The sequence below is a fragment of the Plectropomus leopardus genome, chromosome 15 (assembly GCF_026936395.1).
Source record: "Plectropomus leopardus strain MGB_pleo_1.0 chromosome 15, ASM2693639v1, whole genome shotgun sequence".
Lineage (NCBI taxonomy): Eukaryota > Metazoa > Chordata > Actinopteri > Perciformes > Serranidae > Plectropomus > Plectropomus leopardus.
Window position 1 is genome coordinate 35,024,196 of NC_142190.1, and position 14,462 is coordinate 35,038,657.

The following is a 14,462-nucleotide window of genomic DNA, read 5'->3' on the forward strand; positions in this document are numbered from 1 at the left end:
TCTTCTGGTGTCTGCTTTTGGGTCCCAATTTTGAACTGCCTTAACATGGATTTACTAAAAGCCCAGGACAGATAGAGTCCATAGATAAGCACAAGTTCGCTTGTAGAAAGTTCTGGCATGATTTAAAGCGAGCAAGAACAGTTAGTGTAACATGTTAATATAACATAACAATGTACAAAAAACATGGGGGGGTATTCCTGCCTCCGCTGCCACATAATTAGTCGACAATAGCCAGTCACAAAAATAAACTAGGTAAGTTACAGAGCAATATTACCAGTGGGGTCAAATGAAGTCTGCTCTTATGGGGGTTATGAATGAGATCCAGTTTTTCCAGATTTGGAAAAATTTGTTATTTTGGAGTCTTATTTGGTAAGTTAGTTTTTGTTGTTTGCTTAAATATTTCCAAAGTAATTCCAAACCAGTCATCCAAAGTAGGTTGCGTCGGGGTTAACCATCTCCTTGTAATTGTTTTCTTGCTTGCTACCAAGAGTATTTGCAGCAGTTTTATTTCTCTTCTATGTTTCAGAAATGGAACATGCCCCAGGTATAGGATATCAAATTTCAAGGGAAATTGGGTGTTAAAAACTGCGTTTAACGACGCCTGGATATCCCTCCAGAATTTTTTTAACTTGGGACAATCCCAGAAGATATGATAGTGGTTAGCAGTGGCCGAGCCACATAGCCTCCAGCATTGCATAATTACCCCTTTATATCTTTCCTGGTGTGGTGTCTTAAAGTATCTGATAATATTCTTCCAGCAATGCTCTCTCCAGATCATGGAGCTAGATGTTGTTGACTGGAAGGACCAGATATTGCTCCCAGCCTCCTCAGAAATCTGGAGCCCTGATTCCCCTTCCCATTTGTCTTTGATATAGAGAGTGTTATTCCTGTTGGCATTGGAGAGGGCTGTGTACAGCTTGGAGATGGACTTGGAAGGGACAATGGTCCTGGCGTTTTTCAAAATGTGAAAGAATTCTGATTCCGTATCTGAGAAGCCAGTTAATTTACAATCATGATCGATATAGGAGCGTAATTGCAGATATCTATGGAATTCATTCCGTGTCAGGCCATGCTTGTTCTGCAGGGTCTCAAAACTGCACACAGTGTTCCTCTGAGTGAGTGAGATGAACGTTGAGAGACCATACATTGACCATAGTTTAAAGCTGGAGTCTTGTCTATTAGGAATAAAATCAGAGTCATAAGCAAACCATCTGAATATTCTCAGCATTTTATGTATCCCACAATTATTAATCACCTTCTGCCAGACTTGAAGAGTGTGGGACAACCAGGGGTTCCCCAATTCTTCCAGGTGACATGTTAGGCCCTTATCTGCAATTACAGCTTGGATAGGAAACTGGGTTGATAGTTTGAATTCTAACTCCTTCCATTTAGCTGAATATGTTTCATTACACCAATACAGGAGGGGGACAATTTGGGCAGCATACTAATAGTTTCTTAGGCAGGGGAGGCCCAGCCCTCCATTTTCCTTAGCGAGTTGAATGGTGGCATATTTAATCCTGGGTTTGCGACCCTGCCAGATAAATCTGGATATCCATTTGTCCCATTCCCTGAATTGATTTTCACTCACTTCGATAGGAAGGTTTCTGAAAAGGTAGAGTAGACGTGGTAAGATATTCGTCTTGATTGCACTTATCCTAGAACTAAGACTAAGGAAGGGGATCAAGTTCCATCTATGTAAATCTGTCTTTATACTTAGAGAAATTGGCACATAATTTGCCTGGAAAAGCCTCGAAATATCCCTGGTCAGATGTATCCCTAGATATTTTATTTTCTCATTGTCCCAGTTTACCTTAAATTTCTTACGTAAGGTTGAGGAGGCCGTATAGTTGAGGGTCATGACCTGAGTTTTTAAGATATTGATTTTATAGCCGGAGAGTTTACCGAAGTCATTCAAAGCAGACATTAATTCACTAAATGAATTCTCTGGATCACCCAGGCAGACCAGCACGTCGTCAGCGAACATTGCTGCCTTATGTTCAGCTCCTGACAGGGTGATACCCATCATTTTTTGATTTTGTCTTATTAATTGACCTAGTGTTTCTATGAATAGATTGAAAAGGAGAGGTGAAATTGCGCAGCCCTGTCTGCATCCACGATTCAAGAGAAAGGCCTCGGACAGATCACCATTGACCTTGATACGGGCTGAGGGTCTGTCGTATAGCGCCTGAATTATTCTAATAAATTTATTCTGGAATCCAAATTTCCCCAGTGTCTTGTATAAGAATGCCCATCTGACGGAGTCGAAGGCTTTCTCAGCATCCAAACTCCCTATAATTGCTTTTTTAATTTTTTATTTGTCCTAGGATGTGCAGTATTCTTCTGGTATTATCTGTCGTTTGCCTGTGGTGAGTAAAACCAGTCTGATCTAAATTAATGAGGTCTGGCAGCACCTTATCCAGTCTGCGAGCAAGGATAGAAGTAAACAGTTTATAATCTAAGTTGAGGACACTAATTGGTCGGTAATTCCCGCAATCTCGACTATCTTTCCCCTCCTTCGGGATAACTGAAATAGTGGCCTCCCTCCAAGAGGGCGGGATTTCTCCCTCCCGGAGGGTGTGGTTAAATGTCTTCAACAGTAGTGGGACTAGTTCTGTTCTTAAAATGCGATACCATTGAGAATTGTACCCATCTGGTCCTACTGCCTTTCCCAATTTTAATCTGGTGATAGCTGCATTAATTTCCTCTGTTGAGATCGGTTTAGTTAGGTTCTCATTTTCAACATCTGAGAGTGAAGGTAAGTCTAAATTGTTGAGAAAAGCATCAATGCGATCCTCCCCCGCGGCATCCGGTTGTGAGTATAAATCCCTATAAAAGATCTCAAAGCATTCCTGAATCCTTTCTAATTTGGTTTCCAAAATGTTAGTTTTGGGATTCTTAATTTTAAAAATTGTACTGTCCTCCTGTTGCTTCCGTAGTTTATACGCCAGGTATTTTGTTGATTTCCCTCCTATCTCATAATATGTTTGTCTTAGGAAGGTTAGATTCTTCTGAACCTCCTGTGTGTAAATATCATCGATTTCCCCCTGCAATTTTTTAATTTCCTGCTTTGCAGCAGGGTTTGGATTGTTAATATCTTCATGTTGCTTCAATTTTAACCTCATTTGTAGATCAGATAGTTTTTGTCCTTTGGATCTTTTTAGATGAGAAGTGACAGAAATTAATTTACCTCTCAGTACCGCTTTAAGCGTATCCCATAACATTATTGCTGATACCTCTCCTGTGTCGTTAATTTCTAAAAATTCTTTTATGTCTTCCTTTATTTTAGAGACTATGGCAGGGTCATTTAATATGTGTGAATTGAGTTTCCACAGAGTGGTTCGTTTTTTCCTCTCCACCTGCAGGGATAGAGAGATAGGATTGTGATCGGATAGGTCCCTCGTTAGTATACTGCAGTCTTTAATCCTAAATCTGTCCATGTTAAACATAAAGAAATAATCCAATCTGGCATAGACTTTAAATGAGCCAGAGTAGTGTGTGTAGTCTCTACTAGATGGGGAAAGCTCTCGCCATACGTCTATTATCCCCATTTCTGTCATGTAGGTGTTGACTTTCCTTATGAGTGGGATAGAATAATTAGTCGGGTTGGATGAGTCTAGTTTGGGATCAAGTCGAAAGTTAAAGTCCCCCCCACAGACAACTGTGCCCTGAGAATCCACCATTAAATCAAAAATATTCCTATAGAATAGCCAATCACTGCCTGGTGGGGCATATACATTTAAAATTGTAATGTCAGATCCCTCTATCCTTCCTGTTACTCTGATAAATCTGCCCTCCTCATCGCTGGTTTCTAAGAGATGTTCATAATTGAGTGAGCCAGAGATGAGTATAGCCACGCCCCTCTTGTGTTTAACTTTGTCAGAAGAGGAAAAGACATGTTTAAAACCCCTTCTCTTCAACCTCAAATGATCTGTTTGGTTCATGTGTGTCTCTTGGAGCAATGCGATCTGTGCGCCTACTTTCTTTAATTTAGATAAAATCTTATTCATCTTAATCTTATTCAGAACCCCATTAACATTAAAAGAAATTATTTTCACTGGCTCAATTTGCATGTAGTATTATTAGCTGACCGCACAACATATCCCTGGCAGCAACAGGCAGGTCCCCCCTAAAAAAACAACAAATAAAATAGACAAAAAACACACAGAACTGTATTGTGAAAACCTGAAACATAACAACTCCTAACCAAACTTCCAGCAGTGAGTCCTTACCACTGCTTCCCTTAGTCTTTGAAGGAATACCCCTATATATTCCCTGAGATAGGGGGCCTTCCACTGTGATGACACCCGCACTAAAGAGAAACCCCTCCCTTTTTAGCTCGACAATAAAAGCATTTTACAGCATCGTCCATATCTTAACATATTATTAGTTCTCGTCCCGTCTGTATACTTGCAGTCTCTCCTTGTATCCTGCAGCTCCTTGGCTCTGCCGCGGGCGCCGGCCGGCCACCCCCCGCCACGACGACCATCTCTGTAGTTTCTCCCTGGGAGTCGCAGGTGGTTTAATCACTTTCACTGGGAGGCCCCGGCTCTCCAGATCCGCCGTTGCCTCTTCCACAGTGTTGTAAATTTTCGCTCCTTCCTCGTAGAATACTTTGAGTCGGGCTGGGTAGAGGGTTCGGAACCGCAGGTTCTTTTCTTTCAGAATCCTCCGTGCCTCTGCATACTCCTTCCTCATAGCCATGATTTCAGGAGGGTAGTCGTGGTCGAGGTTTACCTTGTTATTATTCCACATAAAACCTCTCTTCTGCCATGCTAATCTCAGCACTTCTTCTTTGACAGTGAAACACAGAAACTTTACCAGGATCGATCTGGGCTGGGAGCCGTTTGGTGCGGGGGGTGATAATGCTCTGTGCGCCCTCTGGATTTGTAGTGTTGTTGACTCAGGGATGTTTAAGTTCTCACGCAGTAATTTCTCCACGAAGTGCATCATGGATTGTGATCCCGACTCCGCTCCCTCTGGTATCCCGTATAGCCTGAGCGTCTCCCTCCTCGAGTAGGCCTCCAGCGACGTCAGTTTAAGTTGGAGTTTCTCCTGTGTTGTTATCATCTCAGCTAATACCTCGTCTGTGCACTGGAGCATATCCTCATCCCCGGCGACCCTGGTTTCCACTATGTCTTGTAGTTGTTTTTTGGTATCTTTCCGGAATTCTTTTACTTCTTTCCCGACGCCTCTTAGCTCTTTCAGTATCCTCATCAGGTTGACCGCTTCATCGACCCTGAGCAGTCATAGCTGGGGGCGGGGGAAGCCCCCCGGCCAGCCCCGGGAGGGCTAGCGTTAGCTTCTTCTGCTAGCTGCATCTCGTCGTCTTCATCATGTGCGGAAGTTGACTTTTTCCCTCTCCTACTCTTTTTGGACGTCATCTGTGCCCCTTATCTCTCGCTGTCGTGCACTTAGCAGAGTAATTAATTCTCTTTGGGGCAGATTTAACTCACTCTTGTCGAGAGCTCTCTTGCTAAGTTGCCATCCCCTCTGAACCGGACGCCCTAGTGTCTTATGAGGTGAGATGTAATGGGATAGGGGGTCGACAAGGAGGTTATTCATTCTTAATAATGTCATGATTATTATGATTTACTCACTACTGTCATCTTTATCACTTTCAGAGGGACAAAAGGAGGCTGACTGGTTAGCATTAGTGATTGTAAGCTGACAGCACGGTGGATCAATGGACAAGCAGCAGCACCAGCAGCAGTTTATAGACACCACCATGGTTTGCTGCGCTGCATGGAGATGATCCAGTCTTGTAGAGAAAGGGGGTACATATGCACAATTTCTCCACTGACACGCAGATGAGGAAAATATTGTTGAGTAATGCCAGCAGAAGTAGTGTTACACCCACTACATATTACAACTACAAAAAATATGTGAAGTTATCATTTTTCAAAAACTACATTAAAACATTTTCCTCAGACAAAGATGACACAATTGGGAAGCCTTGTATATGGTTTAATAAAAGTAAGAAACAGGGAAAGGCTTGCAGAAAACAGGGAGCTAACACCCAGGATGAGGGTGCTGTCTTGCAGGGAGATTCCAGGCTCCATTGAATTCCCATGTAGCTCTTTTGCTGAAAGAGAAAAGGAGAAAAGGACAGGAGAGAGGGTTAGACATGCCTATATAGGCCTGGGTGGGAAACCACTTTGGGAGATGAGGTGTGTTTGTTCTCCAACTTCAGTTATGGAACTTAGTGAATTACTCGCATGGAAATTAGCTTTTGCTGTGCTAACCTTAGCATTTGTCTGTAGTGTTTCATATGAAAGGCCTACAAATATTGATCCTTTTTTAATAATTTATCAGACTTTGATCCTTTGTCAGCCTGCCCGTCCCTGTGTCCAAGCTTTTTCCTTTGTTTAAAAAGGTCTAGGCTACTTCATTGTTTTATGTCATCACACTACCATGAATATAAGAGACTGGTTTTAATACAAAGTGTAAACCACTGCATGTGAATGCATGAATTAGTCAGATCTGTGCTCCAGATGAGAGCCTTCATGAGGCTGTGTAATATTGCCCCCTACCGGATTTATATGTTAATGAACTGCATTAAACTAGAGCCTTCTGTGTTTTTATAACCAGCATGACCTTCTTATATTTTATAATGCTTAGTCATTGTTCTGAGATCACTTTGGTGAAAGTAATGCATAATTTGTGTAATGCATTACTCTCCACAGAGAGTAATATTGTACAGTAACTTATTTCATTCAAATCAAAGCTAACTACTAATATGCAGTATATAACATGTTCCAACAGTGCATATTATATATCCAGTAGAATTACTTCTATCATTAATATAAAATGAAGTATAACAGGCTATCATGTAAGCATGATTCCTTATTGCTGAAACTATTTGAGACATTACCTTCTTAAGTTTTCAGTTCCACAAAGGTCCACTCAGCACTGATCTGCAGCATCCTCCATCACATAGCAGTCCATCCATAGCTGTTCCTCCAGCACCCAGTACTCCATGTAGAAAGTTATCCATATACAATAAAAGATTACATATATAACATTAAATAAAATATATGTTTAGCAAGGTTAATAATAGGTTAATAATATAAGTTACTAGTGTAACAATTTCAGTGTTTAGAATAATTCCCCATTAAGTCTAGTATGTTTAATTTTTCTAAATGACTTACCCTGTGATCTCATTCAGGTCTTTCACCTTCCCTCTTTGTGCCATCAATGGAAAATCAGCTGAGCTGTAATATAACATAGGCAAACGGAGTCAACAGAATACAAAGCTAAAAACATTCACCCTTAAATTCTGTTTCTGTTTACAGTAATGTTTTTTTTAACATTCTGTTTAGATGTCTCAAATATGCACTTTTAATCAATAGCAATACAAATGTACCACAAGATAGCACACCGCTATTAAGCACCATGTTATATTTAACAAAGCTGACATGTAACTCACACTGACCTGAAAAATAAACACACAAGCTTTTTCCCCCTTTAACTCCCCAGTGTTAGATGAAATTAAGTCAAGTCAAAACAAGTCAGTTTTATTTATAGAGCCCATTATCACAAAACATGGTTTGCCTCAGAGGGCTTTACAGTGTACGACATCCCTCTGCCCTTAGACTCTCACATCACCCAAAGAAAAACTCTTGAAAAAGAACCCCTGTAATGGGGGAAAAAAAAGGAAGAAACCTCAGGAGGAGCGGTAGAGGATGATGAGGGATCCCTCTTCCAGGACGGACAGACGTGCAATAGATGTTGTAAATAACAAATGAAATACAATCATGGCAAAAAGGAAAGAGGAAGAGAGAGGGGAGGAGAGGGGGAGAGAGGGGGAGAGAGGCACAGCAATAATAGAAACAGATGCATGTCATCTTACAATAATGATAGGTGTGAAATTATTAATTGCATTCTATGATGATGTTGAGGGTGATGATAATAGTCTCATGCATATGTTGATAGGGAGGTGTTCAAAGGCAAGATCACAGCATCGGCGCAACCAGGACCAGACCACGATCAGGGCGAGCGGGGGGCACAGTATCAGTACAGCCACAGCACGAGCACAACCAAAGGCAGGGTCACAGCATCAGCACAGCTATCACCACGGTCAGGCACAGTCAAGGTTGCAGCCAGGATCCGGGAAAACTAGGAAACAAGGGAGCAGGAATGCTCCTGAGAGGCAACAGGATTAGTGTAGTGCAGTTCAACAGACCCAGGCTCCGTAATCGTGAGCCCCAGGTAGTGACAGTACCACATGGCTATCACAGATGTAAGACTAAGCTAAACTACTGAGGCTGAGCTAAGCTTGCAAACGGCAATGCAGTAAACAGACATGCATGATTTTGCGATGGTGGCATTCAAAGAAGGAAAAGGAGCTCAGCGTATCATAGGAAGTCCCCGGCAGGTCAAAGTTATGTCATTCTAAATATGGGCTGGTCCAGGCAACCTGAGCCAGCCCTAATTATAAGCTTTATCAAAGAGGAAGGTCTTAAGTCTCCCCTTAAAAGTTGAAACGGTGTCTGCCTCCCTGACCAAAACTGGAAGATGGTTCCATAGGAGAGGAGCATGGTAGCTGAAGGCTCTGGTTCCTATCCTACTTTTGGAAACTTTGGGAACCACAAGTAAACCTGCATTTTCAGAGCGCAGAGATCTTGAGGGTTGGTAAGGAATTATGAGCTGCGACAGATAGCATGGAGCCTGACCATTTAGAGCTTTGTAAGTAAGGAGGAGGATTTTAAACTCAATCCTGGATTTCACAGGGAGCCAGCGCTTCAGTTTTGTCTGAATTCAACATCAGGAAATTATGCCTCATCCAGGCATTAAATTATTATTCAAATTATTCAAGAGGAGGTCATTTTAAATTAACAGGCTGTTATTGGCTAACGATATGTGTGACCTCACCCATATAAAGTAGAGTGGGTTTGCTACAGCCAGTCACAGACCAGAGAGTGTTCACAACAGCCAATCACAGAGCAGAGAGGGTTCACTACAGCCAATCACTGAGCAGAGAGAATTATCCTCAACTGCTTACAAAGCAGAGAGCGTTAACCTCTGCCAATTCGTAGAGCAAAGATTGTTCACCTTCCACATATAGAGCAGGGATGGTTTCCTACAGCCAATCATAGACCAGAGAGTTTACGACAGCCAGTCACATAGAAGTGAGTGTTAACCTCAACAAATCACAGAGCAACAGCTTTATCTGGGATTTAAGGCCTTAACCATGTCTCAATTAAGATGTGTGCAAAGCAGTCTCTAATATCTTGTTCCAGAGTAACCCTTAATCGCATCTCATCCACTTTATTTACCTGTGACAGGACATTAGCCGCCAGAAGCCTTGGTAGAGGAGCAGCTCTCAACCCAAGTTGGGTCAGACTCGCCCTGATGCCAGCTCTCCTCCCTCTCTTTGTACAAGACTTTTGGTTTCCTTTCTCCCCTCCAGTCTAACTGGCCGCTCAGTGTATTTAAATTGCACCAAACTGGAAAAGACACAACCTTTGATCCCCAGCAATACACCTGCCAAGTCTAAGGTAGATTTGGATGAACTGCCCTGGTGATAACCTAAGGACACCCAGAAAGACAGACAGATAGAATTTCCTTGCTTTATAGTTAATATTATTATTATAGATAATATTTTAAGTAAACATTGTTTTTCAAAATAAACCTCAATGGGTGACTAAACAGATGTTTAACTTATTTTAAGTCCCACCACAGTTGTGATCCAGACAGGAAGAAATAATTCAGGTGTAATGAGCTTGTGTGTAAAGGTCTGTCCCGTCATGTCCTGTGACACCCATACTTCCTGCATTGTGTGTGTGTGTGTGTGTGTGTGTGTCTGTGTGTGTGTGTGTGTGTGTGTGCGCGCACACAAGTGCTTTGGGAGCAGGGGGTGACCACAGTGCGTGGAGATATCAATACATCTTTACTTCACAGGCTGACTCATGTATCACGCAAACATACCTGGATGTGTTCTCTCTTTCACTTCTCTCATGTTTGCTTGTTTTCTTTTCCATCAGCATGGCAGCAGAGGGAGTCAAAGATGCAGAACAGTCTCAATAGAAGATGCATTACTGACAGGCTCATGTTGAAGTGAGGGTAATCCTCAAGTGAGACACAATTCAAAATAAAAGTTGACCTGCTAAAGCACTTTTTAGCATAGAGACTCCAATCTGTAATTAACTTATTGTTCCTGCCCTGTTTTACATTAAAAATATTGAGACAGAAGAAATTCTGTAGTTGATACATTTCTTTCCTAAGGAAACAAGCACCAGGCTTTTTGCTCCCAGATTTTTATGACATGAAGTTTGATTTTTTTTTTCTGTTAAGAAAAATAGGGATAGAAGAAGAAATAAATGTGGTCTCAGTAGAATGACATGATACATTTACCCCACCTCCACTCTGGAGTCCCATTAGGACCCAGACATGTAGTGAACGAGATCTGTCTGCCAGAATGGAAGGAGGGAGAGACATGCTGTCATGGAGTGTCTGTCACACCCGCCTCTCATTGATGAGTCAAGATGTTGTAATGATTCATGTCTGTGAAGAAGCTGAATCAAGGGCTCAAAGTGAAGTCACTCTCTTTTTTTTTCTCATTACACATTCTCCTCTTCCTACTATTTCACTTCACTCCATGCATTTTTTTTCTTTTTTTCCTGACTGCTAAGTGTTGTTGTACTACCCCATTTTTTCTCCAGAGTCTGTCATAGCTCTCCCCAGGCCAAGTGTTTTCAGCAGCATCTGGGGGCCTCCAGGATCTTCAAAAAACTCTCACACACCCATGACCACCTGCAGGCCAGTGCAGCCCGACAGGGGATTTTAGCACACTGATGACGGGGCACAGCTTTTCTTCCAGAGCCCAGATAAATCTGTCAGTGGCCTCTTTCCTGTAGCGTAATGTTAAAGCTGTTTTCCATGACATGCTGCTTTCAGAAGAGGACGCGGGTGGGGGGTTGTGGGTGGGTGGGTGGTTAGACTGTACTCTCCTTGATCGCCACAGAACCCACTGACCAAGAGTTTGCATTGAGTATTGATTTTTAGGTTCACATAGCACAAACACTCAGCGTTGTCTCTCGCCCCGTTGATCGGCACTTTTATTTTGTTGTATGTAAATTCAGAGCACTTCTGCTCTCCCTGAAAAAACACAAGAATGGACTTGTAAGGACATTTTTCAACTGAGTGAAAGACCTCTGTCATCTCAGACTCAGAGTGGTAGAGGCTTCTGACCTTGGGCTATAATCAGACACACCCAAACAGATCTGCATACACACATAGAGAGGCAGGCATGCACATCTGTAAAGCAAAACTTTGTGTTACTGCTATATAGAAGACCAGAGAGCCAAGGCAATTACAACTACACATTGTTGCCGAAAGGACACATAACAGGAATCATAGAATTTTAACATTTTAATTTTGAAGTTTAGAAAAGTATGTACAAACTCTTTACAACGCTTTACAAACATGACTTTGCATTCAATACAGAAAATAAATACATAAACATATGTTTAACTTTGGGTTCAAAACTTCACATTTCTTTAAGATGCTCCTTTATGGTGTTGTTAAGTGTTATTAATATTTCATTTTAATATCACACAAGAAGAAGTAGAACACAATTCTGTGGGTGGATTATCTACAAGCAGACAGTGAAACATTCTTTATATTTCATATTTTAAAATGCCACATTTAATACATTTTCAAATATATATCACAGCCATTGCACTTTTATTATTATCTTCTTAATTACATTGTGATGACTTTGCTCTAAAATAAGAGAGCGTTACTGTAATTCTGAGTTGATTCCAATGGCAGAAACACAAAAACCTATTCGCATGAGGTCATTCAACAGTCCACTGGTGTTCTCGACAGTCTTTAGGGCTCACAGTGATAAATCTACCCTGTTACAATATATCAGAGCCCAGAGAGAGGCTGTGGTCCGACTCTTGCAGGTAGCTCACATGCCAGGGAAGCCCCAGAGCTGGAGGAGATTCCATGAAAGTGTCCATGTATTTCTGAGTGCAGGATGCCCACATCCCCGGCTGGTACCCCAACCCCTCACCCACCTGACCATATCGCAGAGGGCTGGGTGGATGGTCGCTGGGGCTGCCACAGTGTCCAAATGAGGCATAAACTTGTCCCTCAATGGGATAACAAGGATAGTGTGGTGACGGGGGACATGATGATGCAGTGTTATCCATGTAGACATGTGGATCTGTGGACACCCTGTGCATGTGAGGCCCTTGTAGTGGCTGCATCTGGTTAGAGAAGGATGGGTGCCAGGGGACAAAACTCCGATGCTCCAGACAAGGAACTGTTATCCTGGGCTGCTCAAGCTGAGATGCTCCTATCACGGCTGGCCCCACAGTTGACCTGTTGCACTCTCGGTGGGTGCAGGGCTTGCTGGGGGGATTGGAGCTCAAAAACACAGAGAGTGCAGAGATGCGGTTGATGGCCCTCTGTAGCGTTGCAATCTTTGAGAGCCGTTTGCCGCTGAGGTCATGGTTCAGAGCCACACGTAGGGCATTGAAGGCCTGGTTGTAGTCCATGATGCGTTTTCGCTCACGGACATTGGCGGCCATTCGACGAGCTTTTGAGCGAATGGGTCGATTGCGCTTCTTGTTCTGGTCTTCGTCCTGGTTGCTTGGACTGCTGGTTGAACTCTCACTATCATGGAAAGATACCTTTGGACTTCTCTTTTCCTCCCCTTGGTCCAGCACAGCAAACTCCAGCTCTTCCTCAGAGAATTCTGATCCTGCAACACTGCTGCAGCTCATTGTGTCAGTCACCTGGACACTGAATGAGTGTGAGTAAACCTTCCTACTTGTACTGAAGTTGTAGTCAAGAGTCTGCCTAGTATGCTCTTTACAGACTGCTTGACACGCTTCCTGGGTGCTCCTTGGTTTGTTTTGTGGGGCTGTCGGTGTTTGCTGCTGTGCCGACAGCCCAGGTATTCTCCTTCTCTGGTGCCTTGTGATTACTTGTACCTCAAAAAAACAGCCAGCCTCCTTTTAAGCTCTTGAAGTCACATGGCACAGTCACCTGTGAGGAATGGTGCACTCTCTCTCCCACTAAGGGTTTATGAGTGCCCTCCAGGTAAATTGCACTGTCACCTCCTCCTTCTACTCTGACTCTTTCTCACATCTCATAGAGGATCTTCCAAGAGTTTCAACACTTCACATGAGTGTAAAACATATGCAAAAAATACTAATTATCTGGTCTAACAATCTTTAATACATTTACAGTGGATATGACTCAATTTTTCACCCCATGATCCCTTTTTACGTGAGACCTTCCATGAAGTTGTAGTGTGTTGAAAAGCAAGGTAATTTATAATCTCTTGATGTTGCTCATGGCATTAAAACACTGTATCATGCCATGATTATTTCTTCTTCTGCACAGTGCCATGTGTGCCTCTTACTATTTACCAACATAAGTAATGAAGGACATTCATCTAAAAAAGTGTTCCATAAATGTTACTCTCAGGGACATTTATGACAAATTGCACATTTATCCAAGTGGACTCATTTGTTACATATGTTTCCCCTTTTCACAGGTCTAGAAAGAGAGGAACCTTCTTATCTAACATAGGTTAGCTTTGTCCTTGCAATTAGTTGTCTCAAGAGTTGGCTTTCTCCCTCTCTCTGTCTGTTGCTGCTCAGGTTTAAAAGCCATATAATTTAGAATGGCTTTCCTGGAGCCCTTCCTCATAAATCAGGCCCAAGCAGCACCTGAGGACAAGAGTGGAGCAAGCCTTACACTTCAAAGAGAAGGAAAACAAGGGCAAATATTTTAGAAATTAGAACCTGCAATTGTTGCTTATGCTACTGATCTTTCATGAACCTTTGCAAATGAAAATATGGTTACATTATAATGCAATTTAGACTGTTTCAATTACCATGAAAATTACCATGTAATGTGATGAGTTAACATATGATTTTTCTCAACACAGGCCTATGAGTTACAAAATCTCTGTTATGTTTTATTTACACAATGCTACTCCTCTTGACACAAAATGGTGTGGAACCGAACAGCTTAAAAGGGGCCTCTAGACAAATGCAAAACCCAAGGTAACTAAGGGGTAGCCCCCCAGACACTAAACTGGGAAACACTGAGAAATATTGCTTCTTTCTTGCACTCTTTTTATTGCATATGTTGCAGCTCTGAGATACCAACCCTTAAAACAATTTCAGCCCAGAGTTTCAGCTCTTAAAACACAACAATTGGCATGAGGTGAGAATTTTTAGTCAGGTCTTTTCATTGTTGTGGTTTGAGGGTTTGCATTAATTTTACAATAACCTTTTAAGAAATAATAATATCTTTATTAAGTAAGAATAGCACTTTTTTTTTTCTTTGAAACTGGATCTAAAAGGCATTCATAGGCCAGCCTTGCATTCCACACTGTGCTCATGTTTCCCAATTTACATATAACCTACATAATAAAATCCACAAAAAAATCATCAGATTAACGTGCATGATCATTTTCAAATGGTATTATAACTCTA

At 42.0% G+C, this 14,462-nt stretch overlaps 1 protein-coding gene across 1 annotated transcript; it reads right to left on the reverse strand.

Annotated features, from left to right (window-relative positions):
* Positions 1-11,861: 11,861 nt before the first annotated feature.
* On the reverse strand, positions 11,862-12,734 carry bhlha9 (basic helix-loop-helix family, member a9). The gene has a single exon (XM_042498632.2). The coding sequence runs from the start codon at positions 12,732-12,734 to the stop codon at positions 11,862-11,864; it is 873 nt and encodes a 290-aa protein (XP_042354566.1).
* Positions 12,735-14,462: the final 1,728 nt, after the last annotated feature.

Bases quoted from the DNA above. Each gene is read 5' to 3' on its own strand.
- bhlha9 (XM_042498632.2), bottom strand. From the start codon at position 12,734: ATGAGCTGCAGCAGTGTTGCAGGATCAGAATTCTCTGAGGAAGAGCTG.